General features: G+C 41.2%; 1 protein-coding gene across 4 annotated transcripts in view; it reads right to left on the bottom strand.

Annotated features, from left to right (window-relative positions):
• The window catches only part of TRAF3IP1 (TRAF3 interacting protein 1), a 51,779-nt gene that overhangs the window by 22,924 nt on the left and 3,107 nt on the right, over nt 1–25,748 (bottom strand). For 3 of the 4 annotated variants that reach the window (XM_069860671.1, XM_069860672.1, XM_069860674.1), the window contains exons 3-8: nt 22,683–22,844; nt 20,686–20,826; nt 19,969–20,529; nt 18,733–18,810; nt 10,078–10,153; nt 4,576–4,674 (exon numbers count right to left, since the gene is read on the bottom strand). In XM_069860671.1, coding sequence (XP_069716772.1) covers nt 4,576–4,674; nt 10,078–10,153; nt 18,733–18,810; nt 19,969–20,529; nt 20,686–20,826; nt 22,683–22,844 — 1,117 coding nt within the window. The remainder of the gene's footprint in view (nt 1–4,575; nt 4,675–10,077; nt 10,154–18,732; nt 18,811–19,968; nt 20,530–20,685; nt 20,827–22,682; nt 22,845–25,748) is intronic. The other variant, XM_069860673.1, reaches the window with a different exon arrangement.

Genomic DNA, 25,748 nt, shown 5'->3' with positions numbered 1-25,748 from the left:
GCAATAAAAACCAGAGGTCTGCTCCTTAATAAAATATTAGATTTTGCATAAGGCTTTGCTTAGAGACTGCACACACAGCCACAGGAGCTGGGACAGACTGTGGGTACTCAGGTAAGTCAGACTGATTGAAGAACTCTCTGGAAGCCCCTGTGCAGAGAAGCTTGGGGAGATGTGTAAGCATATCTAGGCTTTTTACTTTTTGTTGCGTTACATTTAGCCTGTTAATAGCACAGCTTTGCTTCTACTGGAAAGGCATCACTAACCTGTGGTACAGCAGGTTTCTGGGAAGCAGAAACAGTACAGTCCTCCTTTGCCTCTCTATACACTCAAGTCCCAGAAAACAACATCTGCAAGAATCACCACTTTTGTTTTCAAAAGGACAGCTACCACCAAGCAAGAGTGCAGCCTGCAAAAGGAATGTAGCTTTTGGAGCAGTTATCAGCCACAGTCAAGGTCTTGGCTGATTTCTTGCTACATCCCAACATGCATCACACTGACATAACAGCTGTTCATGAGACAGAAAGTCAAGTTTCAGGGAGTCCAGCCAGCATTCATTGACCCTGTGTGATAAATGAGCATCTCTAAACTCTTCTTCACAGCCCCACTACAGCAGTGGAGACAGAGCAGTGACAGCAGCGCTGCCTACACAGATCAAAGAGATGCACAGGGACCTCACAGGGACCCAATTTCCAGATTCACTGCCCGTCACTGGTCCAATTTAGCCAGTTATTCGAGGAAAGGTTTTGTGGATTGCTTTCACTTATAATATGAACAGAAGCCACAAACACAGCAAGTAATAGGAGGGGGAAACGATGTCATGTACTGGCATTAAGAAAATGGAAAACCTATGCTTTATTAAACTGGTTGTTGCAATAACTACTTGTAATGTATTGCAAAACATTCCCCACAGGTTCTGCTTATTTTCAAGTTAGAGCCCATAAAGTGCTCATAAACTATGACTTCTTTTTTTTAACCGGTTAACTCAAAGCACTAAGCATTTTCATTGATGGGTTTTGTATTCTTTTAAATAGAAAGTACTTGGATGAAGCCTACTCAAAGCATTCAAACCCAACTGAATTATGTTTCATTACAGTTTAAAAATCCAATAATTCATAGCATAGAAGGAAATAACCCACTAAACTACAAGGCGCTTTGTCTATTAAAAAGTGCTGTTTTCTCTAATAGGTGTATTGGTATGTTCAGTGCTGTTCTATTGCCACTATAATGTTCCTCAGCAGCTGGCAAATTCACCTGGAAATAACAAATACATTGCTTTTTCAGAGAAGTTGTATAAACTCTTTAATAAGAATCAGACTCAACATGAAGAACACAACAAGAACCACAGCCAGCTTCTTACTCAGGACCTGCTACCAAGGGCCAGGAGAACAGGGACAAACACATTAGAGAGCAGTTTGCAACGAACACACACTTCTGTGCCAGTGAGATCAATGTCCTGGTCACTTAGCTGAAAACACTCATCAGAAATGAAACATATTTGAAAAGTCAAAAGACATTGGAGGATCAAAATGTTTGTCTGGAGAGAACATCTGAGTAGATAGTCCTGAAAGTGAAATAAGATTTGTGAAAGTACAGTGGATTTGAGAGGAAAAGTCATGCCAATCTACTTTGGACCATTAAAGCACAGAAGCAGAAGAGAATGTAATGTTTCTTTATGAGTTATCCCAAGCAACCCCCAAAACCCTTGAAAACCTTGTGGAAGAACTATCTCCAGCTCCTCTCTGCCTAACCTACTCCCAAAGGTAGGCTTTGGAGTTGTCGAAGGACAGCGACTGTGATTCACAAATTGTTTCAACACCTAGTATCCATTTAATTCCACTAGGGTTAGCTGAAGTATAAATCTTAATGCACAATTAACCAACTAAACAGCATCATGGACCAGGAGCATCAGCAAACAAGACAGTGCCCGACCATCCTTTAGGGGCTGTGATTTCTAGGACGCTTCAAAAGGCAAGGACAAACTCAAGTGGAGCTTCCTAAACACTTTCTGTAGCATAAACTGACACCACCACCAGATGAGCACTCCTGCCTTCACACTTCCCAGTCCCACCCGCAGGCACATGCGTTCACACACTGTCTGAAAAAATGGATCAGTGTGACTCATCCAAGCCCCTGTGCCAAGCTGGGGCAAAGGATGTTCATATGTCACACGTATGCCAGTTCTCTGCAGATGGATGCACATGGATGTGATGGTTCAACTGAATGCCTGGCAAGACCTTAAGGTGACTCTGAGATAAACTTTAGAACTGGAGCCTGGCATTACTCCTCCCTGAAGAAGCGCACGCCAGGTTGAGAGAAATGATTCTGCCCCTCTACTCCACTCTGGTGACACCTCACCTGGAGTTCTGTGTTCACTTCTGGAGCCCTCAGCACAGGAAGGGCATGGATCTGTTGGAGCGAGTCCAGAGGAAGCGTGGAAGGTGATCCGAGGGCTGAAGCACTTCTTATACAAGGACAAGCTGGAAGAGTTGGGCTTGTTCAGACTGGAGAAGAGAAAGTGCTGTGGAGACCTTGTAACAGCCTTCTAGTACTTGGGACTCCAGGAAAGCTGGAGAGGGGCTCTTGATCAGGGAGTGCAGTGATAGGATGAGGGGGAAGGGTTTTAAGCTGAAAGAAGGGAGATTGAGATGAGATATCAGGAAGAAATGTTTTCCTGCGAGGGTGGTGAGGCACTGGCCCAGGTTGCCCAGAGAAGTTGTGGCTGGCCCATCCTTGGAGGTATTCAAGGCCAGGTGGGCAGGGGGGGACTGGAACTGTATGATCTTTAAGGTCCTTTCTGACACAAATCATTCTGTGATTCTATGATCACCAAAACTGAGATGATTAACTGCACCAGTGAAACTCCTAGAAAAGCTTGTTTTGCCATTTAATAAGGTTCAGAAGAATATTACATAAACATCTGTTTTGGAAAAAGCCTCCTGCACACCTACATGTTATGGAAGGACCCTCAACTGCAACTGTTCCTCCCTTCTTGCCACAGTGGGTTGCACATATATGCATGTGTCTAAAGAAATTGGAACCTAAGTAACTTCAGGGGCGTAGCAAATAGCTGAGGGAGGCAAAAACACCCTTTTGCCAGAAAGCTTTAAATATATACATGTTATTAAAGAGCCTGCCATGGACTAGAGAGGATTCCAAATGGAGGACACCAAGGGAGAATAACCAATATCCTTACAAATCCTCATTTATAATGAAAAATTAAAACCCACAGCAGAAAGGTTCAGAGCCCCAATGCTAAGAAACAGAATATAAGATGGACGCAGAATGCATAATTAGAACTCCAAAAGATTCAGGAAAATAAGATTATTTCAGCCAGTAAACAATGTTCTTTAAATCCTATAAACAACTCTTTCTTTGGAAACTTTCATTACTTTCATTTGCAGGTAAAGACAAGAGAACACAGCAAGAAAGGACAGGTCAGCACTAAATTACAACTACTGCCAAATGTGCATCCAACTTAGCTATCTGCAATGACTGTTCTAATTGACTATCATAACAGATTATACCCTCCAACTATGAAAGTAATTACATGTATGAATGAGAACTTCATCTCAATAAGAACTCACTGAAAATTAAGACTTACTGGTGCGCTCATAAGCTACGCTATCTTATTGAATAATCCTGAAAATGAAGAACATCCAATACAATATTTGATTCTCATGCCACCCGAGAATTCAATCCAAATCAATAATGAATCCAGGGATATTCCTCTTACACACACTCAGGTTAGAAATAAAGGAATGTAAAGTTATATTCCATAACAGATACATTCCAACAGACAAAACTGCTCCAAGAGATTAAAAGGAATTAGCGTGGAAGTTCTCCACGTTGTGTAAGGTCACACAAATGTCTTGGCCAACCGTTTATGTTTTATTAGACTGACAGAGCCTGGAGGCCCTGAAGGCCACAGGTGGACTGAGAAGCAGCCTCTGACCTCCCACAAACATGGTATCAACTCTCTCAACTCACTCAAGCATCTGGATCGGAAAACAACCAAAACCACAGCTTTCTGCTTACACCTCAATTCTTCCTCCTACATGTTACTTCTATGGCTCCATGTATCCTATAGCTGGAAACAAATACCTCATTAATAACCTATGTCTTGGGAGCTACACACCACTTGAAAAAAAAATAAAGAAATAAGAATGCAGAGATGGAATTTGCCTCTGAAATCCTGTAAAATGCAAATGCTAAGTAAGACTCCCAAATATTTGTATAGAAAGGCAGCATTCAATGATTCAGTTATGGCACAGAACAAGTTGCCGAGGGATTCAGGCAAAGCAGCCCTGCATTGTCCTTGGGACACTGTTAGCATTGGCCTCTCTGAAAACTTGCATAAGAGAGTGAGGAAGGAGAGAATATAAAGTAACTGTTTGATCAGGGAATGTACATTTTTCAAACCAGGACATTAATCACAAGATGTGATTAAAACACAAGGCAGCAGTTGGATTAAGTATAAATCACTCTCCTTAAATCACTTAGCTGCACAGATTCCAGTTTGACCCCAAAGCACTTGAGTTAGACTTTCCAAGGCAGTCAAGATTTTATTCCCCCTACCTTTCTGTTTTACTGCAAGTCCTAGTTCAGCTTTCTCCTGCAGTTTAGTGACATTCTCCTCTGAAATCCTATCTGCCATCCTCCTTGTTTCCACGGTTTCTATAACGAAACAGTTTATAGTCAAATGAAACCAAAGATACCATAAAAATTTTAAATAAAAAGCCATGCTAAGAACCTGTTACACTTCCTATTTCTTTAAGGGCTGTCCTAGTTTATTAAACTCCCCTCTTTCAGCTTTCTCCCCTCTTTCAGCTTTCTCCCCTCTTTCAGCTTTCAACATCTTGAATGTAAATAAATAACTATCGAAGATCACAGTGACTTTTTACATGACCACTGATTGAACTCCTTAGGTTACTGAAGCTAATGGCAGTTTCTTCAATTCAGAAACAGTTTACAGATATTTAGTAGCCTGGCAGCTGGTGAAACAATACAATATTTACCTACTAAAGTCTAAGTAGTTGCTAAAATACACGATATTGTATGTATACTACTTGGAATGCATAAAGCACTTTGGTTTGTTTCAAAGGCTCCATATATAAACATATTTCATACTAAAGCCATTAAGAAATTTCAAGTAAGAAAAGCTGATTTCTGGTATCTGAACCTCACAGCTTGCTGGTAATGCCATAGGAGACCCTACTCCACAAATGCTGTTTATCTTTGATGGTACCTAAAACAGTTCTATTTCTGCAAAACAGTGACAGACATTTCATCTACCAATTATCTTAAATTAATTCCCCCAGTTACAATAGGACAAAGGTAACACACAACGGTAGAAAACTGAAATATTCAGGCATACATCTCATTTCTTAATTATTTGCCCAGGAAGAAGAGACATTCAGGACAGAGGGATGCAAAGGAGAAACGATTCAGCATGGTTCATACATCATTCCTGAAAATATAACTGTGCATGGAACACATGTGGTCAAGAACAGTTGAACTATTCATACCGTTTGCCATACTCCTCAAAATGCAGCAGAAGCAGAACAAATTCAGAAATAGGCAAAATTACAGATACAGAAAGAGCACACGTTTAAAACAGAGGTACCCAATGCACTGTCCAGGAACTGAACACAGCACCTCCAAGTCTCCTTATCTGCAAACAGGTAACTAACACAACAGCAAAGAACAGATTCACAGGGCCCCAGTCTACAGCCAGAACACCTCAGGCAATGTTTCCACCACCTGAACAATCACCAAACAGTTCTAAATGCCCCGAAAAAGATTTATTACATTGAGCCCTGCCTAAAGCTTGGGTCGAAACAAGCAGTGCTTCCAAAACCAGCAATGAAACCACTGCAGGCAGCATAAAGCTGAAGCTTCCAGGACATAGAGATCAATAGTGGAGGATCTACTCCTTCACCCATGCCATGGGAAGCAGGCACAAATATATATAGCCCAGTGATGCAGAAATACTGAGGTCTGCTAGTTTAGGAGGCGATAAACACACAGTAGAGAAAGGTCAACCCAGACCTCCACCTACCTGTGCTGACTAAGGCCAGGATGAGTTGTCATTGAATAAAATTGAAATAAGTATCTAAATATTCATCACCAGCCTATGCAGATGTGGTACAAGTTAGCTGTAAGTTCTGGAGCTTAGCAGAAGAGCCAAACCAACAGTGAAAGTGAAGCACTTCATGATTTTCATTCAGGAACTAATTCAGAGTCTGAAAGGAAACCTGTTCAGATCTCAATTAAGAGCAACCACAAGTTTTTTAAAAAAATTACATTTAATTCATCAATCAATTTTTAAATCAGCAAAGCTGGTCTCTATTGCATGATACAAGCTTTGCTGCAAGGCACATTGCAATTATAAAAGTAGTCATTGCCGGAGAAGTAATAAATGTAATATTAACCATATAAAAATAATTCCCAAGACATTTACTCCAATGCCATTAGGAACTGGTTCGTAACAGAGGTGTTGGTATAACTTGTTTTAATTAGTAGGATAGCAAATATACCTGGTTTTGCTAAACTAGTCCTTCATTCACCACTTCAGTTGTATTTATAAGCTCATTCTTGACACTAGCCCTTGTGTCTTCTCCTGTTGTGCATTTATTTATCTCCACTTAATATCAGAAAATACAGAAAGCTCTGATCATCACCAGTAACTTCACAGACCAGCGTGTAACAGGCACCAGTGTGGCTCCGGAAGGCTTTTACTATCCTCTGGATGACTTACTGAGCACCTCTGAGCCTTACTTGCCTGCTGCAGCTCTGCTGCCTTAGAAAAAATAGGATTGATGCCTCAAAGTATTTATCACTTGTGTAAACTGAAATTAGATCACACTGACCTGATGCTTCACAGAAAGAGGAGTACTTTAAAATATTTACCTTAAAGCCAAAACATGGGAGAAGTCGTTAACCGTATTTCATTTACCAGAAAAATTGGATCCTGATTTTAAAGAAGGGATGATCCCATAAAATGGGCCATGTCTGGCCACTGCAGTTCAGTGCCAGTTCAGGCTATAAAAGAAATATTCAAATCTTGGGAAATAAAATAGTTATAGGATCAGCTAAGGATCACTAAGTATTAAAATAAGACTACATTTAATGGAATGCAGAGCGTATTTTTTCATCTAAAAAATTATTAAAACCTCACAGCACATAAGTACAGGAGATGGGACATAAAATTTTCAATTTTCGAGCACCAACTTGAATTAATCTCCTAAGTCAACAGACATTCATATCCACAGTGCCAGATCTTCCTCAAAGTATTTAAGGTGTCTAAGCATCCTTTTGACTTTTTTCCCCCAAATCCTTTGGAAACACAGCAATTGGTTGACATCAAAACACAACCCAAGCTCTGATATGACTTCAGTATTTCACCTCAGATACATGGAAACCTGCAAAAACGTGATTCCAAAGAAAACATGGATGCTTGCAAAGACAGAGAAACACACAATCTCTTTCTGCAGACTAACAACAGCGATATTGGCAAAGTGCATAAAGATCTTCATGCTCTCTTAGTCTAAACAGTATGTCTCTAGCCAGAATTAGCTATTTAATAGGTATCAAGTCACAGGTGTTATTCTATCTTCTGAACCAAGACAATAAACTAATTTATGCAGAGCAATTTCTTCATTAGAAATAAAACATCAGCGCTTAGGACACAAAACCATTGGAAGAAAACTTGAATCAGAGTAAATAACCAGGTCACTAAAATAGGAGTACATGGGAAAAGGGCACTTAGAAACTGCAGTTACGCTTTTGTTATAAGAGGTCTGGTTTTACTCCTTACCCACATGTTTCTTTAGGCTCTTTCCCATGGCTTTCTTACACAACACACTAGTCATACTAAGTTTAGATTCCTTCTTCCCGATGTGAAAGTATGGAGCACTTGGGATATTCTGAAGAGAATCTTGTTCCCATTTAGCATGGAAATACATTTCATACGCTTACATACAAAAGCTGGTGACGTAACCAATTGCAATGAAGCACCGTAACAGATAAATCATCCAGAATCATGGAATAGTTTGGGTTGCAAGGGACCTTAAGGACCACCAAGTTTCAACCCCCCTGTGATGGGCAGGGACATGTCACACTGGATCAGGCTGCCCAAGGCCCCATCCACCCTGGCCTTGAACACCTCCAGAAATGGGGCAGCCCCAAGTTCCCTGGGCAACCTGTTCCAGTGACTCACCACTCTCCTAGTGAAGAAGAGAGTGCTGTTTATAAAGCCTGGCAAAACTGTTCATTATTAGTTAGAACTATACCAGGGCTAAAATCTTCACTTAAATCTTGTCTAAAGAGACAAAGAGCAATGACAAATGACAGTGCAAGGAAGACGAGGGGGAATGTTTACTGATGATGGCATCATTTGTTAAGTAGCTCCAGTCAACAAAGACTCAGAAGAGGCTGTCATCTAACAGCTGGTGAAATCGCCTGTCACCAGTACAATTACACTCCGTAACAATCCACTTCCTCATGGGCAAGCACGAATACCACTCATCTATCACCACAAGTGACAGTCTTGACAGATTTAGCCCCATAGCAAGGATGAGTACGGAGTTGTCTCCTTGTCTGCTGGCAAGATCAGCACAGCCGAGATTCTGTCTGGAGCTCTGGCACTGCACACCCATCGGGGTGGTGGCCACAATGCTACCAGGGGCCACTCCTGGCCACCACAAAAAGATGGGCCTTCTACAGATTCTCATTTCCTGCTGACAGTTCCTTGATAACAAATAAATATGTGGCCTCCTTCCCCAGAAATGCCATGAGGCTTGGCTCCTTACACCTGGCCAAGCTACTGTGGAAGATAACGTGAGATAGGATTCAGTAGCAAGGATACCCAGCTCACCTTCCCTGTTCCAGCTCAAATGACAAGGTCCAGGCCTGACACCAGCCCAGGTGCAATACACTTGACTACAGCTGTAATGACACCACAGAGTCAAAGACGTACAACACATGTCACTGCGTCTTCTCTAATCACGAAGGTTCTGATTAACACCTTATTCTCACTCATTCCCCAGCTTTGACTTGCAGTATTGTAACTGTCTCAAGCAATGGGAATCGCACAGAAAGGTTTAGCCAGTCTTGAATTCACCCATCCACCTTTACACTGAAGCAACCCCAGAAAGTTTACAGAATTGTGGATGGCTTAATGTGGTGCTGAGCAAACAAATACTCAAGGAAATTCCTTTTTGCACTTCAGTTAATCTCAGGGAACCTGCCTTTAGTTGTTGTTGCTCTTTTGTTGGTTGAGGTTTTTTTGACTTTTCCTTTATAAACTTTTTAATGAACTTTTCATTTATAAAGCCCAAATTTCTGTAGACCAAACATGAGCACTTCAGATCCTTGAAAATAAACGAAGCCTGGATTTCCTAGTCCAATTTAGGAAGAGCATTCCTCCTAAACATCAGTTAAGTGATGAAGTTAAAATTATGGGTTCCAGGATGTATTATTTATCCTTAAAGGAAAGCACATCTTGCCTCACAAATGTCTTCCATCTTAATATACATCATTTAAGGTTATTTTAGTAAGTATTACTAAAGCAAAAAAATTGCTCTGCTGTGAGCATTTAACAAACCTTTACGCATGACTTAATGTAAAGGTAACATGCAATAATTTTACCAACCCAGACATACTGTCCAATAATCGTCAGAGACAGGGAAAAAAACCCAAAAACTCTCAAAGTTTTTGAAGGCATATTTGGCCAAAGTTGCTAGAGAATGAAGAAATAGTTCTTGTGAAGAAAATAGAAAAGGAAATTGTTGTAGTGCAACTGAAAAAAGCACGTTCAAAGAGAGCACAATAAATATCACAGGCAGGCTTAATTCCTGTCTGCAATTGTGCACGTGGAACACAAGAAAACTGAACTGAGTGCCACTTTCTATGTAACAAATCCATGCAGAAAAGATTACCTATTGGATTCATAAATGCAGATAGGGAGTATAAAATGAGCACTGAAAATAACAAACATGGATATTTAAGTATTTATACTATTCCTGTTCAATAACCCTCCAGCATATTTAATAGAAATAATATCCTCCCTCTAGTTACCTTCTCCTCCGGGTTTGGCACGCTGCCTTGATCCTTCTGTTGAGGGCTGCCTTGATATTCCTGCAGGATTTTCAATCTTCAAAAAAGAAAAGGCCACAAATGTATATAATTCTATAATAAAAAGTATATATTTATATATAAAATTAACTAGTATGTGTTGCTTCTTTATCTGTATGTATTATACATAAAAATATTCATTTACAGGACTGCCCCACGCGTGTAAAATTAATTACATGTCAAGTCTGTTTTCCTCAGAGTCCGCAGGTATGTTTCCTGCATACTTGTTCGTTATTTAATGAACATATATGATTAGATTTCATTATTGTAAAGACAACTTCCAAATGTGAACTAAGAGTATCAAAGGCAGAGCAACCTTGTGAAATCTTTAGAAGATCTACAATGCTTGGCTGCCGGTGAGCCACGGAAAGGAATAAGGTGCTTTCGATCACCTATATGTTTCAGCTACATTGGATACACAGCTCGTCTTTCACCTTCTAGGAAGACTTTCAATTTTCATGCCAAAATAGAAGCAAAGACTGAAAAACTGTCACTAGACTTTCATAGTCCTTGACTCAACCTCCCTGGACAAAGATCCTGCACAAACTAAGAAATGGGGCCAGCAGAGAAGCAATGGATGATCTGAAGGTGCAGCTGGTACAGGAAGCAGGATCTGAGTTCTAAAGTGGAAAAGATCAAACTGGAGAAAAAATCAGGACACTTCTGAGGACTCTGAATTTAGTGACTCTGACCTGAAAGTGATTTAGAGAGGCCAGGAAATGAAAGTGGGCAAGCACATACAAGGATAATTTCATTTTTTAATTGCACTGCCTTAAGTCAAGAACACCTGATGGACAATATTTTCTGTATGTTACACATTTCAATGGTCCCTGGAAAGAAGCGAGGTAAATTAGTAGGTCTTCAGGCAGGGAAAAAGACATGCATAAGGAGCAGGCTCTCGTGGAACAAGATCAAGACCAGTCCCAAGAGATAAGGCCACCTGGACAGCAGGGTCCTTTGTGTGCAAAAGAATAACCAAGCCTGCACACAGGCAGTACTAAAGAGAGGCTCAAGGCAGCTACGACACCTGCCCTAAAAAAAGGCTCAAAACAACCTCCTGACAAGAGCAGGCAGAGGAATAGGTTCATGAGAGCTGCAACTGCTACAGGTAGGGTGTACGACCCCTGGAGGTGTTCAAAACACATGTGATGTGGCGCTTCGTGACATGGTGGTGTTGTGTTGATGGTCAGACTTGATGATCTTAGAGGTCTTTTACAACCTTAATGATTCTATGATTCTACCTGAAGCACAAGTGGGGCCCAAATGCCTCCAGAGAAGGTGCAAAGCCCAAGAAAGCTCAGGGTGGGAAGAAGGCAGTCCATTCCCTTACACCACTCCTGGCTAGCAGAAGTGGAAGACTCTGGCTTACATGTATCCCAGAGCCACTGTTGGGACCCAGCCGCCTGTGCACACACACAAGGCTCCCCGCTTCTTACCACACTGTACCTAATAAACCACGTACCTACTCATAAACCACAGCTTCTAACTAGCCATTCACATCTCTAATAACTCTCCTATCCTATTATCCAACCCCAATTTCATTACCAACATCTGTTGCTGAAGCAGAAGCAACCACCTCTGAACACAATAGATGAAGTACAGGTGATTTATGGAAAATCATTTCATGCTTCTACACTTTCTATTCCTATAATACATCCTGCACTTTATACAAAAGTCTGAAATATGTTCAGCACCTCACAGGATTTCCCCCATAGATGCTTTTTTTGTAGTTTGTGTGAATTAACAGCCCATGCAGTTTGCATCCAAGATTTATTGCCAGCCCCGCTGATAACGTCCATGTCGATAATATATGAGAATTAAAGTCTCCCATTTCTGTGCAAATGTTAACATTCTATGTTTCAATAACCTATAAGAGAAATTTGTCAAATTACACAACGTAAAACATTCATTTTCCGTAACATCTTGCATGTAGGAAAATGTGGACCATACCTGTCACATGGCAAAATAACACCATAAGATGTTTAAAAATATAGGATACTGGTAGGTATTTTTACTCAAACTACTTTAGCTGGCCATCCACCTTTACAAGCTTACAACAAAGTACCCACTGGCCCTGCAGATATGACTACATGAAGGAGGGGAATGAAGCCAACATGACAGGAGCATGGTGGTAAATGTGCTTTGAAGGCAAGTCATGGAATCACAGAATGGTTTGGGTTGAAAGGGACGTTAAAGATCATCCAGTTCCAACCCCCCTGCCACAGGCAGGGACACCTCCCACTAGATCAAGTTGCTCAAAGCCTCATCCAACCCGGCCTTAAATACCCCTAGAGAGTGGGCATCCACAACTGCTCTGAGCAATCCATGCCAGGGCCTCACCACCCTCACAAGAAAACATTTCTTCCTAAGATCTCATCTAAATCTCCCTTCTTTCAGCTTAAAACCCTTCCCCCCCATCCTATCCCTGCACTCCCTGATCAAGAGCCCCCTCCCCAGCTTCCCTGTAGCCCCTTTCAGTACTGGAAGGCTGTTGTAAGTATTCCCCAAGAGCCTTCTCTTCTCCAGGCTGAACAACAGTTCTCTCAGCCTGTTCTCCTATGGGAGGTGCTCCAGCCTTCTGATCATCTTTGTGGCTTCCTCTGGACTCATTCTTAACAGATCCATGTCCTTCCTGTGCTGAGGATATATTGCTTTTTTATACACTATAATGCACGACAAGGTCAACAGAAGCTGTTGAAAAACAAAGGGGAAATGCAACAATAGGTAATCACAGCATGCAACTGTATTGGACTGAGAAGTTGAGCTCTTTGGAGGGCCTTTATAGGGAAGTGTGGAGAATACACAAGAGCCAGCTTCAGCAGGCTGTTTATGTCCTTTAGAAACTACAGCTCCATCACTTCTGTGACTGTAATCTAACGTGCATGCTCACGTATCTGATCAGGCAATAGGAAGTCCTGCATCCTACGCTTTACAGAACTCTAGTTGAATAGACAGTACATGGTCCTGCTTGGACATAAACTATTTTTCACTTGCATTATCTTCACTGGATTCTTACAATTATTATTGGAGCCACAATCAGAGCTACTGATATTTTTGTTTCACTCTTTAGAAAATGCTGGCGTATTCTAAAGAAAAACACACAGAAGCCCAAAATGCACAGCTAACACTGAAGCAGCTAATCTCATTGCTCTCTACAACTACCTGAAAGGAGATTGTGGAGAGGAGGGAGCTGGCCTCTTCTCCCAAGTGACATGGGGGGAGAGGGAATGGCCTCAAGCTCCGCCAGGGGAGGTTTAGGCTGGACATAAGGAAAAAAGTTTTTCACAGAAAGGGTCATTGGGCAGTGGAACAGGCTGCCCAGAGAGGTGGTTAAGTCTCCTTCCCTGGAGGTGTTTAAGGGACGGGTGGACGAGGCGCTGAGGGGCATGGTTTAGTGTTTGATAGGAACGGTTGGACTTGATGATCCAGTGGGTCTTTTCCAACCTGGTCATTCTATGATTCTATGATCTTAATTACTACCATCTTTCACAACCACACCACTACGCAAGGAGCAAAAGCAAAGCTTAGCAATCATCAGTCTGGCTCTATGGGCCTGCAGGCCACATCTGGTACACCCAACCCTCAGCAGCTCTTGGGGTGAGGTAATTATTAGCACAGGTGGAGAAGGAGTTGGGACTAGGTGCTGAGGCTTCTGGAGGAATAAGTTCAGTCATTTATTTACATCAGGCAGTGACTACAAACATGGCTACGCATTTTTGTAGAGCCACATGTGCACACTGGCAACAGGTGCAAAGCAAAAGCTAAACTTTAATCACTATGGTAGCACACAAAAACATAAATCCCACAATATTTATGATTCCAGCCTTTCTAAAGGCAGATAAAATAGTTCATTCTTCTTACAAATTCAGAGGCTTCAAGACTTTGTAAAGCAGTCGCTGGAGCCATTAAAAAGCAATCTTACACTTCATCTCACACCAGCCTCAAAAAAACACAATAGAGTCGAATCCTAGATGGATTTACATATGCTTCCCAGTTCTGAGTAATGTTTGTGTTTGGATAGGCCAAAGCAGCCTGATGTGAACCATCCAGTCTGCTGCTTTATCCTCACTTTTAACCTTTAAATAGGGCGAGTTTCACTTAGGACATAACAAAATAACGTTTTCTAATGTTTCAGGAGGTCAAGAAGAGGAATATATTCTGTGAAGACACCCTGCCAAACTGTTAATTCCTTCTCCCTTCCACGCAAAAATCAATCTCTATATTCATGAAAAGCTGTGGCAAAGTTTCTACGAGGGACTTACACACTGCTTTCCTAACCAATTCTGTGCATGCTTACACACACCTCCTCTAGCCATGGCCATGCCATGCGTCAACGGCAGGAAAAACACTCCCATCCAAACAAGGGAGTGGGACAACTCATTATAGAAACTGGCCACGCAGAGGGACCTTGACAGGCATTGGAGGTGGGCCTGGGTGAACTGCATGAGGTTCAACAATGCCTACATCTTGCACCTGGGCGGGGGCAATCCCAAGCACAAACACAGGCTGGGCACAGAATGAATTGAAGGTAGCTCGAAGAGAAGGACTTGGGATGTTAGTGGATGAAAAGTTCACCATGAGCTGTCAGTGCGTGCTCACAGCCCAGAAAGTCAACTGTATCCTGGGTTGCATCCAAAGAATCGTAATTCTCTCCCTATAGTCTGCTCTTGTTGAGGTCTCACCTGGACTACAGTGCCAAACTCTGGAGCCTTCAGAACAGGAAGGACAAGGATCTTTTAGAGTGAGTCCAGAGAAGGCCGTGAAGATGATCCAAGGACTGGAGCATCTCCCATAAGAGGACAGGCTGAGAGAGTTAGGCTTCTTCAGCCTGGAGAAGAGAAGGCTCTGGAGAGACTTTAGAGCAGCTTCCAGTACTGAGAGGGGTCTTCAGTAAAGCTGGGGAGGGACTCTTGATCAGAGAGCGCAGGGATAGGACTAGGGAGAACAGTTTTAAGCCAAAAGAGGGAATATTTAGATGAGATCTTAGGAAGAAATGTTTTCCTATGAGGGTGGTGAGGCACAGGCATAGGTTTCCCAGAAAAGTCATGGATGCTCCATCCCTGGAGGTGGAGGAGGCCAGGCTGGATGAAGCCTTGAGCAACCTGATCCAGTGGGAGGTGTCCCTGCCCATGGCTGCAGGAGTGGAACTGGATGATCCTTAAGGTCCCTTCCAACCCAAAGCATTCTATGACTCTAATTCATCAGGTCCACTGACATTTCATTAATATTAAACAAGAATTAAGTCTGTGAATAGGAATCTAACTCAATCATCTTTCCCTCAAACCGTCTGTATTTCTTATATTTCTTCCTGAAATGGTTATCGTTATTAACAGGCATAATTTACTAGTGTGCAGCAGCAATGAGGAAAGATCAATTTGACTGCTGTGGTGATAAAACTTCTTAGGAAAATATCAATCAATCATCCTTTCCTCAAATTAAGGTTTGCAGGGTGGTGTTCTACTGGTGTCAGCTTCTACTAATTAAAACCTTTCAAACGCAAAAAACTATTAGAAAAATCCTGCCTTTTAAAATGTAGCTTTCAATGATGGATTTCTGTTATATGAGCCAGTTATGAATAACTGACACCAAAAAGGGAGGGTCATTCACACCACTGGAACAAAACTATTTGAGCCATGTCCAACAGATTTCCATGAAACGATTCCCTCTTGCTGCCTCTAGGGCAGTCGTGTCTTTTTCTTCATTCAGTAGTTGTTTCATTATGCAGTCGAGATGAGTTCCAACAGAAATTGAAGTTCATTAGATATGATTTAGAGGCTGATTCAAATGACCTGTTCCAGAGCAATACAGTTTGTAGGGCAAAAATAAAAGTCATTATAGAAGTGGCCAAAAGTGACAGGATATTACAAAAAGCTTTAGCCAAGAGTTTCAGCAGCCATCTGTAAAGTGGAAGAGACTTTTTCCAATGTGTTTGGCCTTAGGGGTAGATGACATCCCTGTTCTGCAGCTACTTTCGGATAAGCAGCACCATACGCTCAGAAGCTCTATGACCTTTGGTCGAAAGCCAAAGTTAATTTTATTATTTACCAGGTCAATCAGCCATGCTATGAAGTGTCCATTTTAAACACAGCTCTTACCTAAGATGGAATTAGGGCTAACAGAACACAGCTTAACATGCTCTGATCACAAACAGTGTCGTATGCAACAGCCAGCCACGAAGCAGCAAGTAGTCTTCTCCCAACTGCCATGTCTCTTCTTAATTCCTACTTGTAATTGCATTCTTTTAGTCACAGAATATTAGATACCCATGCAATGATAATTACATGCTGGGTAACATGGAAAGTTTCTTTAGTACCAGAAAAATACGTTTAAAAAAAAAAAGTCAGCCCACCAAAATTTATACAGTATCTTAAAGCTGGCCTCAGATAATTGACAGCAAGACTTGCATGAATACGAACAGAATCTTAGTCTTCTAATCTTATAGAAGTAAAGACAGGAACTAAATCTGAAGTGATTGCTTTGCTGTACACATTGAATATGAAAAGAGGTGTTCAAAACCAGGTTGGATGAGGCTTTGAGTGACCTGACCTGGTGGAAGATGTCCCCACCCATAGTGCAGGATTGGAACTGCATGGGTTTTAAGGTCCCTTCCAACCCAAACTATTCAATGATTCTATGAAATTAATTTGCTCCCTGAAGTAAATGCAGCATAGAAGCCATTGTGCCTGAAATTTCATGAACATCTCAAACAAAATGAAAGTTCCCACTTCCCCCACTGCATATTCCCCCCATTTCCATATGCTCATGCTACCAAGTAGTGTGTCTGAAGAAAGGGCCCACTTCAAATACAGAGAAAGCAGGTAGAAGACAAATAGCTCATTATGATGTGAAGTCACATAAGATCAGGCTTGCAAAGAAAAAGAAGCCATGTCTAGGAGCTTGAGGATAAACAGAACAGGAGTAGGAGCCACAGTAAGTGAGCATGACAGGAACAAACCAGAATAGAAGAAGAGATCAGTCCTGGGAACAGAATCATAGAACCACAGAATCATTTGGTTGGAAAAGACATTTGAGATCATCAAGTCCAATCATACCTGTTAGAGGACGACAAGAGAGTGGTGACATGATAGGTACTGGTGTATCAGCTACTGCTTGAGAAGGGCTGCTTCAAATTTTTTCCCTTGTGTTATATTTACAAAAAGCTAAAGATGCTGAAGATTCATTAACTACGCAGCAGAGACTGCAAACTATGATTCAACACACTTTCATGTGCTTAAAGATATAAATTGTTTCCCTTATATTTGATAGACTTTTTTCACTGCCACATGACCTCAATGGCATTACAGTGGTTTAAATCAGGGTCAATCCCTGGAAATAAAAGCACTACCTTGCTGTGAAACTACTGCGAGGACAGGAAGACTGACCCCAGTCCATCAGACGCACTTTCCAATTATTTCATGCTGGAATTTCTTCTAAATCACTTTGTGCAGCTGTCTTAGTTCTCCAGCCCTAAAAATTCATTGGGAACATCTTCATTTTGTTCCTCTCTTTCCCCAGTCTGAAGATGACAACCATTTGTCATGCACTGGTCTAAAGCGTGTGTTTTCATCACCTGAAAACTAACCAGCATCTACCGTTACACAAGCAAGCAGAGGAAAAGCATGTCATCTCAATATAAGGTAATAAACCCACATGCCTTGGAATCACTCCCAAAAGCACTTAAGACGGGAAATGAAACTTTACTGCCCTACTGTATTATTGTGGTGCCCAAGAGCACCATGACAGTTTGGGATGAGGCTCAGAATTTCCATTAGAGACCCCATTTGCAGGAAGTTTGACTTGGCCATGAACACTTGCTTCAGGCTAAAAACTATTTTATAAGCTCTCCCTCCAAATGCCAATAATTTTAAAAAGTTTGGTTGGATTTCAGTCAAAGAACAGCTAGAAATTCATCATCTCATGTAGAAGACATGATGATGTCAGTGGCCCATAGATACTCAAGCAAGACGCCTGCTAGACTTGGGATCCTGCCTATTTTTCCCTAGCCCAAGCTGCTTTAGGCTAATTTATTGAAGTCTCACTCTTTAAACGTTTAGCCATATGGCTCCATAATCCCCTGGATTGCCTCAGGTCATCAAGAAGCAGCAGATGCAGACAAAACAGTATCACAAGCAGCAGCTACTGTTCAGAGGCAATCAGTGACTTGCTGTTCTGCCCTGCCATCATCCAGCTGCGAAACACAGGCTCAGACACAACATTGGACTCCATTTTCCTTCCAAAATAGTAACTTCTGTTTTAGTACAATAAAAGGAAAACCTAGCAGCTTTCCAGGAAAGACTCAGAAGAACAAAAAGAAAATTTTGAACAAATAAATATTTTCCCTGAAGCATCCAGCATATCAATACCCTGAAAAAAAAGTCTGGAAATGAAATAAATTGAGTAGACCTTTTATACAAGCTCAGAGGAACTTAAAAAAAAAAAACAAAACCAAACAGAAAACCAAACAACCAGACAAGCACCTACTTTACAGCTCTAAAACTTGTCATCTACCTATCTTTCAACCCTACGTTCCTCTCTTGCAGGCTCCCAAATCATTCTAAAATGCAATATTCACCTTCCCAGATGTTCTGTGTTACTAACCTCACTATCTGGCTGGCACTTGCTGTCTTTAGTTGGCCTCAGGGTTTTTCTAAGTGTGGATTCCTCAGAATCTGCAAACTGAAAGAAATTAACTGCATTAGACTCAGTGTGGTGAGAAACAAACTATATACTGAATCATATGAAAGGAGAAATGAGTATAGAGTAGAACTGAGAGCATTCCAACAGTGTTTTTACCCACCTACCTGCTCACTTTACCTTGCCTCCACCATGGAGTAAAATAACTGAGCAAAATTAACAGTTAAACATTGTTTTTTCCAACTTATACTGGGAAGACAAGAATCCTTAAGGCCAGCAGACAGAAGTGTTTCCTCACATCTAACAATATTAAGGTACTCCCTGACAGAAGCACCTTTGATGTCTGAATTTCTACCACAAACCGGCACGCAGCAGAACAGGAAAGGAGAACAGGAACTATTTAGAGGAGAAGGGAGAAAGATAAAAATAACAATTGAAAAGCAATGAAGAGGTGGCTCTTAAAGCAGTTCGGGACTTCACTGAAAAGGTCTCAACTATGGGGAAATGGTTGATGTGCTTCTTCTCAAAGATACAACATGATGTGTGGAGTTCACTACAAATTAAGTACCCTTGCAAGAACCTAGATGGGCTTCCCAACAGCTCTTTCAAGAAAAAAAAAACCCCACCAAACTGGAAGGGAGTGACTTAATCTACAAAGCCAGAAAAAAACACAGACGTGCAACTCCATTCTGTGTGTTGTGCTACAGGAGGGAACTCAGGAGGGACTAGTTATGGCCCAAAGGAACTCTTTTCAATCCCATCTTCCCTAAAAGCCAGCTATGGCTGCAATCACAGCATGCATTAGTGGGAAGACACATGAATACATAAGCACACAGCTCCAAGAGTCGCTGCCACCCCTCTTTGTTATACCCAATCTAACATGATCAGGAGAATTCAGACATGCAAATTTCAGAAAAGATGTTTGTTAGATGTTCAGGAAACACAGTCAGATGAGTCTGATGGCTCAAATCAAGACATATCACAACAGAGACAAGAAGTTACGCACACAGCCTCAGTCACACTCTTACCAGATCAAATCCGCACCTACGCTTTCACTTCATGAGAGTAACTGCTGTTAAATAAAGTACTTGACTATTCAATGAGCAGGGAATACAAACATGCAAGGTCATTACAACAAATTTTCAGTCCCTATGACAGCACACCAAAAGCTATAATTCTCTGAAATAAGATTTCTATTACCTTTTTCTCTGCTTTATCCTTGCCATGTTCTTTTGGATGTTCCTCGTCTTTTTCTCTGTTTCTGTGTTTATCTCTCTCCCGATCTTTACCTCTATCTCTGTCTTTCTCTTGATCTTTACTTCTCTCTCTGTCTTTCTCTCGATCTTTACCTCTGTCTCTGTCTTTCTCTTGATCTTTACCTCTATCTCTGTCTTTCTCTCGTTCTCTGTCCCTAGCCTTATCTTTATCTCTTCCTTTTAGTCTGTCCTTTTCTCTCCCTCCTTCATTTTTTTTCTCTCCTTCCTGTCCTTTATCACGATCGAGATCATCTTCTCTGTCTATGTCTCCTTTTCCCTTGTTTATTTCTGTTTCTCTTCCTTCCTTAGTTGTTCTGCTTTTGTTTCTTTCCATTTCTTGTTTTTCTCCTTCCTTGAAAGCATCTCTTCCAGGGTCCTTCTTCTTGTCTTCATTATGCTTCTGTTTATCACTCTCCTTTTCTCCTTCCTTGCTGTCTTTCAAGTCTCCTTTGGGTTTTCTGCCTCTGCTTGAGCTTCTGTCTTTAATTTGAGTGTCTCCTCTAGGCTAAAAAGAAAGTAAAAACTAAACATTAATTCCAATACATGGCAACTCTATCATGCAGTTACTTTCCACAGACAAAAGCGCAAGCTGACCAAAAAAAACCCCAGACCCACAGAGAGTGGTGGCCCCTGAACCCCCCTAGATATTGCAAACACCCACCTCTCTGTCTTTATGTCTTTTTTGTTCTTCTGGTTTGGATTCTCTGCCTTCTTCACCATGAGATTTAGAGGATGGAGGTTTCCCTTTAGCATTAGCTCTTTCCCCAGCTAAGACCCTTTTAACAGCAGCATCACTGGACAGCTGCAAGGAATAGAAAAAAATTGAAAGGAGTAAATTATTTTGTTAAATATCTTCTTTCTTCCTAACTCCGTAATCAATACGACTGGGAGCGGGGAGGGGGTGTTTGGGGTTTTTTTGTTACTTTTTATGAATATATTTATTTCTGCTCTTTTGGAAACCTTTCACCGGAGTAACAACATTCACATGTCAAACATCATCTTGTAATTCTTGTAATAATTTGATTATATGCACCAGAGCTATATAAATATATAGTGATTTTTTATGTATTATAGCACAATAACAATTCTCACTGCAACAACTTAAATATTTCTCAAAATGGTCAGGTAAACGACTGCCAAATCTTTATACCAGATTGCCAGATTGGTTAAACATCACTAAAACCACACTGTACTGTATCTGCCACCATTCTTGGGCCACTCCATTTTCACCTAATCCTTGTTCAGTCAGCAATGGTCACTAAAGAAAAGAAAACCACATTAAGAATTACTTTCAATAAGTAATTCTTACTGAAGTCTTTCTTTCAAAAGTAATTCTTGTGTGCAATAAGCTGAAGTTACAGTATCTATTACAGGCATCTAGTCCATCTGTGAAGAGGACAAGTAATTATTATTGAGATTATTTGGACAAGATAAGTTTGTGTGTCCAAGTGGCAATGAGTTTGTCTATATTAACTAAAAAAAAAAAATCACATTGCAGGGAATTCTCCTTCTTGAGACAGGAAGCTTTTAGATCACTAAAACTGCCCCAGGGACTGACTGCTGATTCTCTCCTGGTTTGCAAATCAAAACCTATGAAGTTTTGAGGGGTCTCACATTTGGACACTAACATCTGTACATCACCAACACTTGCCTCAACTAACTAACTCCAAGCAGCGTGCGCAGCTCAGAGCTGAAGTATCAAGCTAAAGACAGAAGAAAATCTTTTCCACAACGTGTATCAGCCTTATGTTTCACAAGAAAAGCCAAGGGGCTCATTATCTTAACTCAAATGGGGAGATTATATCCTCTGGGTATTAAATCTCATCACAATATTCTACAAAGCTGAGCCATCAAGAACGTTTTCAAACTTGCCCAGTCTCTATGCATACGTTTATCAACCTCCCCTGTCCTGATGTTAAGAAATTCAGAAGGAAGAAGCTCAAAGCACTCCACTAATTAAACCAAAGTCATATAAATTCAAATGAGCAGATTATCAGACAAAGATAATCCAAACTAAACTTGCAGACAGCCTGCAAACACTGCAGGATTTCATGGTGAAAGGTACACTTCACGCTCATTAATTCAAGGATTTGAGACAATACTTTTGTATTTCAAAAAATCTCTGTAACCCCTGTAAGCAAAGAATCCCCATTACTTTGAATGCAACAATTATTTTAAGAGCGCAACAATTGCTTTAAGACCTGTCCCTGCAGTTATCTTTAACAGGTTATCAAATTTCTCCTTTGCTATATTTCCTTAATCAAAAGAGTTAAGGAAAAAAAGGTAGCAGCACACTAGAAAATAACTTTCATTACAGAATTAGAGATTTCACTGAAATTTTAAAGGCAATAAAGGTGGCGGCATCTGGTCATATAACTGATGTGTTAAAAGGTCTGAAGCTTCATATTGTTCTTCAAACCTCACAGGTGTTATTAAATAACCAAATAGTAAGGTTATATGTATTTGTATGAGGACCTGGCTCTAACTATGCTGAGGATCACATCATCTCTCTCTGTTGCTGTTACTATTACCCTAAGTGCTGATCCAACATTTATCTCGTCTAGGTAAAAATAGCAGATGAGCGTCAATAAAGTCTGTTACAAATAAGCTCTGGTATTATATCACTATGTGTACAAAATCTATATAATGATGTCATGCCTTATTTAAACAACATTTCCCAATGGCTTGCAGAAATTCATTGGTTTTCTCAGGTTCATGTCCAGCCACCACACGCTCTGGCTTTACCGACAGCGGCTCTCCTGTTACCATCACAACAGCATCAATTGCCTTCTGAAGGAAGCTGATTTTGGCATCCTTATCCTGGTGAAAGAGCAATTAAGAAAAAATATTAAGACTCCAACAAAATAATTCCACGCAGAGAGAGCTGGGGTTGTTTGGCCTGGAGAAGAGGAGGCTGAGGGGAGACCTCATTGCTCTCTACAACTACCTGAAAGGAGGTTGTGGAGAGGAGGGTGCTGGCCTCTTCTCCCAAGTGACAGGGGACAGGACAAGAGGGAATGACCTCAAGCTCTGCCAGGGGAGGTTCTGGCTGGACATTAGGAAAAAATTTTTCACAGAAAGGGTCATTGGGCAGTGGAACAGGCTGCCCAGGGAGGTGGTTGATTCACCTTCCCTGGAGGTGTTCAAGGGACAGGTGGACGAGGTGCTGAGGGACATGGTTTAGTGATTGATAGGAATGGTTGGACTCGATGATCCGGTGGGTCTATTCCAAACTGGTGATTCTATGATTTATATGAAATCTTTTGGCCCTCTGTTTTCACAGACTGCATGTTAAAGACAACCAAGTTTTGTTTAATGAACCACGCAAGTATTACCCTGGGAATCACTGAAAGGTCACAATGGGATTGTTACAGCAGATACTGCTCAGAAAGACAGTTCTTGCCTTGAATATTTTTCAGCACAAAGTGGTGGGACTTAAATGAGTCTAAATTGAGGACCCACATGCTTGTACACATACTTAAACCAGACTTAACGACGAGTAAAGAAAACATACAAAAGATGGTGGGAAAGCGATATAGGAACACATTTTTATCTCCACAATTAGCAGATGTGTTTTAGTTTTATAACTACACTTCACAAACAATCTTCCCCAAGTGCCCTTCAGTACAGATATCATCTTTTGGTGGTTATACACAAAAGTATATGAAAAACAAAGACAAAATAAACCAACCTGCCCTAAGTAAAATTTTATTGGAGGGTTCCAGACACAGAGAATGAAATCATGGTGTGAAGTCTTTGCTACTGCAGAATACTCAAGGGGGGAAAAAAGGGTTTTATTAACAAACACAATAAAATCCAAGGCATATTTACCAGGCCCAGTACAGTAGCCGATTCATTCATCCTTTACAATCATGAGAGGAGATAAAGCATTTTACTAGTCTTATAAAAAGCAAACCCATGTGAGAATAATTCTGTATGTGTGCTTTAATAGGCATTGGTTCAAAACAATATAAACCACAGCATTCAAACAATAACTGAAAAGCAGTCCCTACCATTCCAGTTAATTCAGAAAAGAAGGAGTTGCAATTATGCAGTAAAGCCCCTGATGTTGCACTGCACTTACAGTCCAAGTACCTCAGGTGCGTTGATCCAAAATGATCTAGATCAAATTTGACAGAGAGAAGCCACAGAAGCCAGTATTTCCTCCACTGAGCAAGGTCAACTCTCTGACAGGCCACCTAGTAGCTCTACCTGTCCCTGTGGCACCGGTTCATGCCTTATCTCAAGTCCCAGAGCCATTCTCTGTAAACAAGAACTGGGTTCAGCTGCAAACATGTGTTCAATGCGTGGGATGCGTCTCCAGAGTCAGGGTACTTCCCATCTTTGACTCTTCCAAAAGGACTAAAACAAACAACTGTCACATAGCTGGGATTTTCAGATTGTCCCCATTAACTTCAGGAGCCCTTCGCCCTCATCAGTGCTCCTTGTGTCGCAAAATAAAAAAAGAAAGGAAGGAAATACTGCAAACTCCTGTTAACATAGCTGTCCATCCTTCCAAAGACATGTGTAATCTATTTATTTAGGGAAGGAAACAGGACACTAGTCTAAACCAAACGGATTTCCAAATAAAGATCCAAAATTGACTCAGCCATCCTCATCATTTTCTGCATTTTCAGTAGCAGCATGTTCTGTCCCTGTAAGAAATTGGCACCCAGGGAGAAATCTAGGGATCCAACCTGCATCAGTAAATAAGTTTCTATCAAAACAGAAACAAACATGTGAAACAGCGCTGCGAGCTTAAGAAAACATTCCTTATTGGGTAGCTTTCAAACAAAGGTACCTTCACTGTTCAAAGTTGTAAGGCTTTTTATTTACATATAAAGACTTTTTTGTGTATCTATATAACGCTGATGTGGCAGATTAAAAGAGCAATGCTAATATCTAGACTTTCCATTTACAGGAGAACAACTTTTACTAGATCAAAGGACAGGAACCCTTCTGCTATGCATGCAGGTAACAGTACTGTCCAGCGTAGCTGTCTTCATGCTTTGATTTCCCTTCCACCTCTCCTCCATTGACAGAGCCACTGTTCAGCCCTGAGACAAAGTAGAACTCGGTGAGGTCCATGGGCATCCTCTGCAGGGCAGATGTGGCTCGTGGGATGCTTCCAGCATGCCTCCCATCTCTTTCTACACAGGATAAGAGGACTGGCTACCCATGCAATATGTATTATCCCAACAGAAGAGACCCAAAAGGTAGCACAGAAGAAACCAAAGGTACTTTAGGACCCCACTGCTGTGTCCAGGCAGGAGAGGTGAGTTGAAACAAGGAACAAAGTAAGCTGCTGCATGCATGTGTCTTTGTACCTGCTGCCAGATTATCACACCAGGTATTCCCTAGTGTTACATACAGCAGCCTTCACATGGAAATACATACTGCTATTACCAACATGGACTCTGGCTGCTGCTCCTGGGCTCTCGCTCTCTGCAGGTAGTTTTGGTCTCTGCATAAAGATTACTCTCCTGATTTTATACAACTCTAACAGAAATCATCGTAAGGAAGCACCTTGGGACAGCCATACCTTTCTCCTAACCATTGTCTTGAGAAGAGGTACACAAGCTAGAGACACTTCCCCTCACATTACAGCATTTTGATCTTCTCTGCGTGAATTCTTGAAAATCATGATTTCACAAACTGTGAAAGAAACGCTTGAGAGGCTCACTCAGGGCTGATGCAACTTCACAGCCGTAGGGACAAAGGAAT

The sequence above is a fragment of the Phaenicophaeus curvirostris genome, chromosome 7, assembly GCF_032191515.1.
Source record: "Phaenicophaeus curvirostris isolate KB17595 chromosome 7, BPBGC_Pcur_1.0, whole genome shotgun sequence".
NCBI classification, from domain to species: domain Eukaryota; kingdom Metazoa; phylum Chordata; class Aves; order Cuculiformes; family Cuculidae; genus Phaenicophaeus; species Phaenicophaeus curvirostris.
Note: the sequence above shows the minus strand (reverse complement) of the source record. Positions and strands in the feature narration are given on the sequence as shown.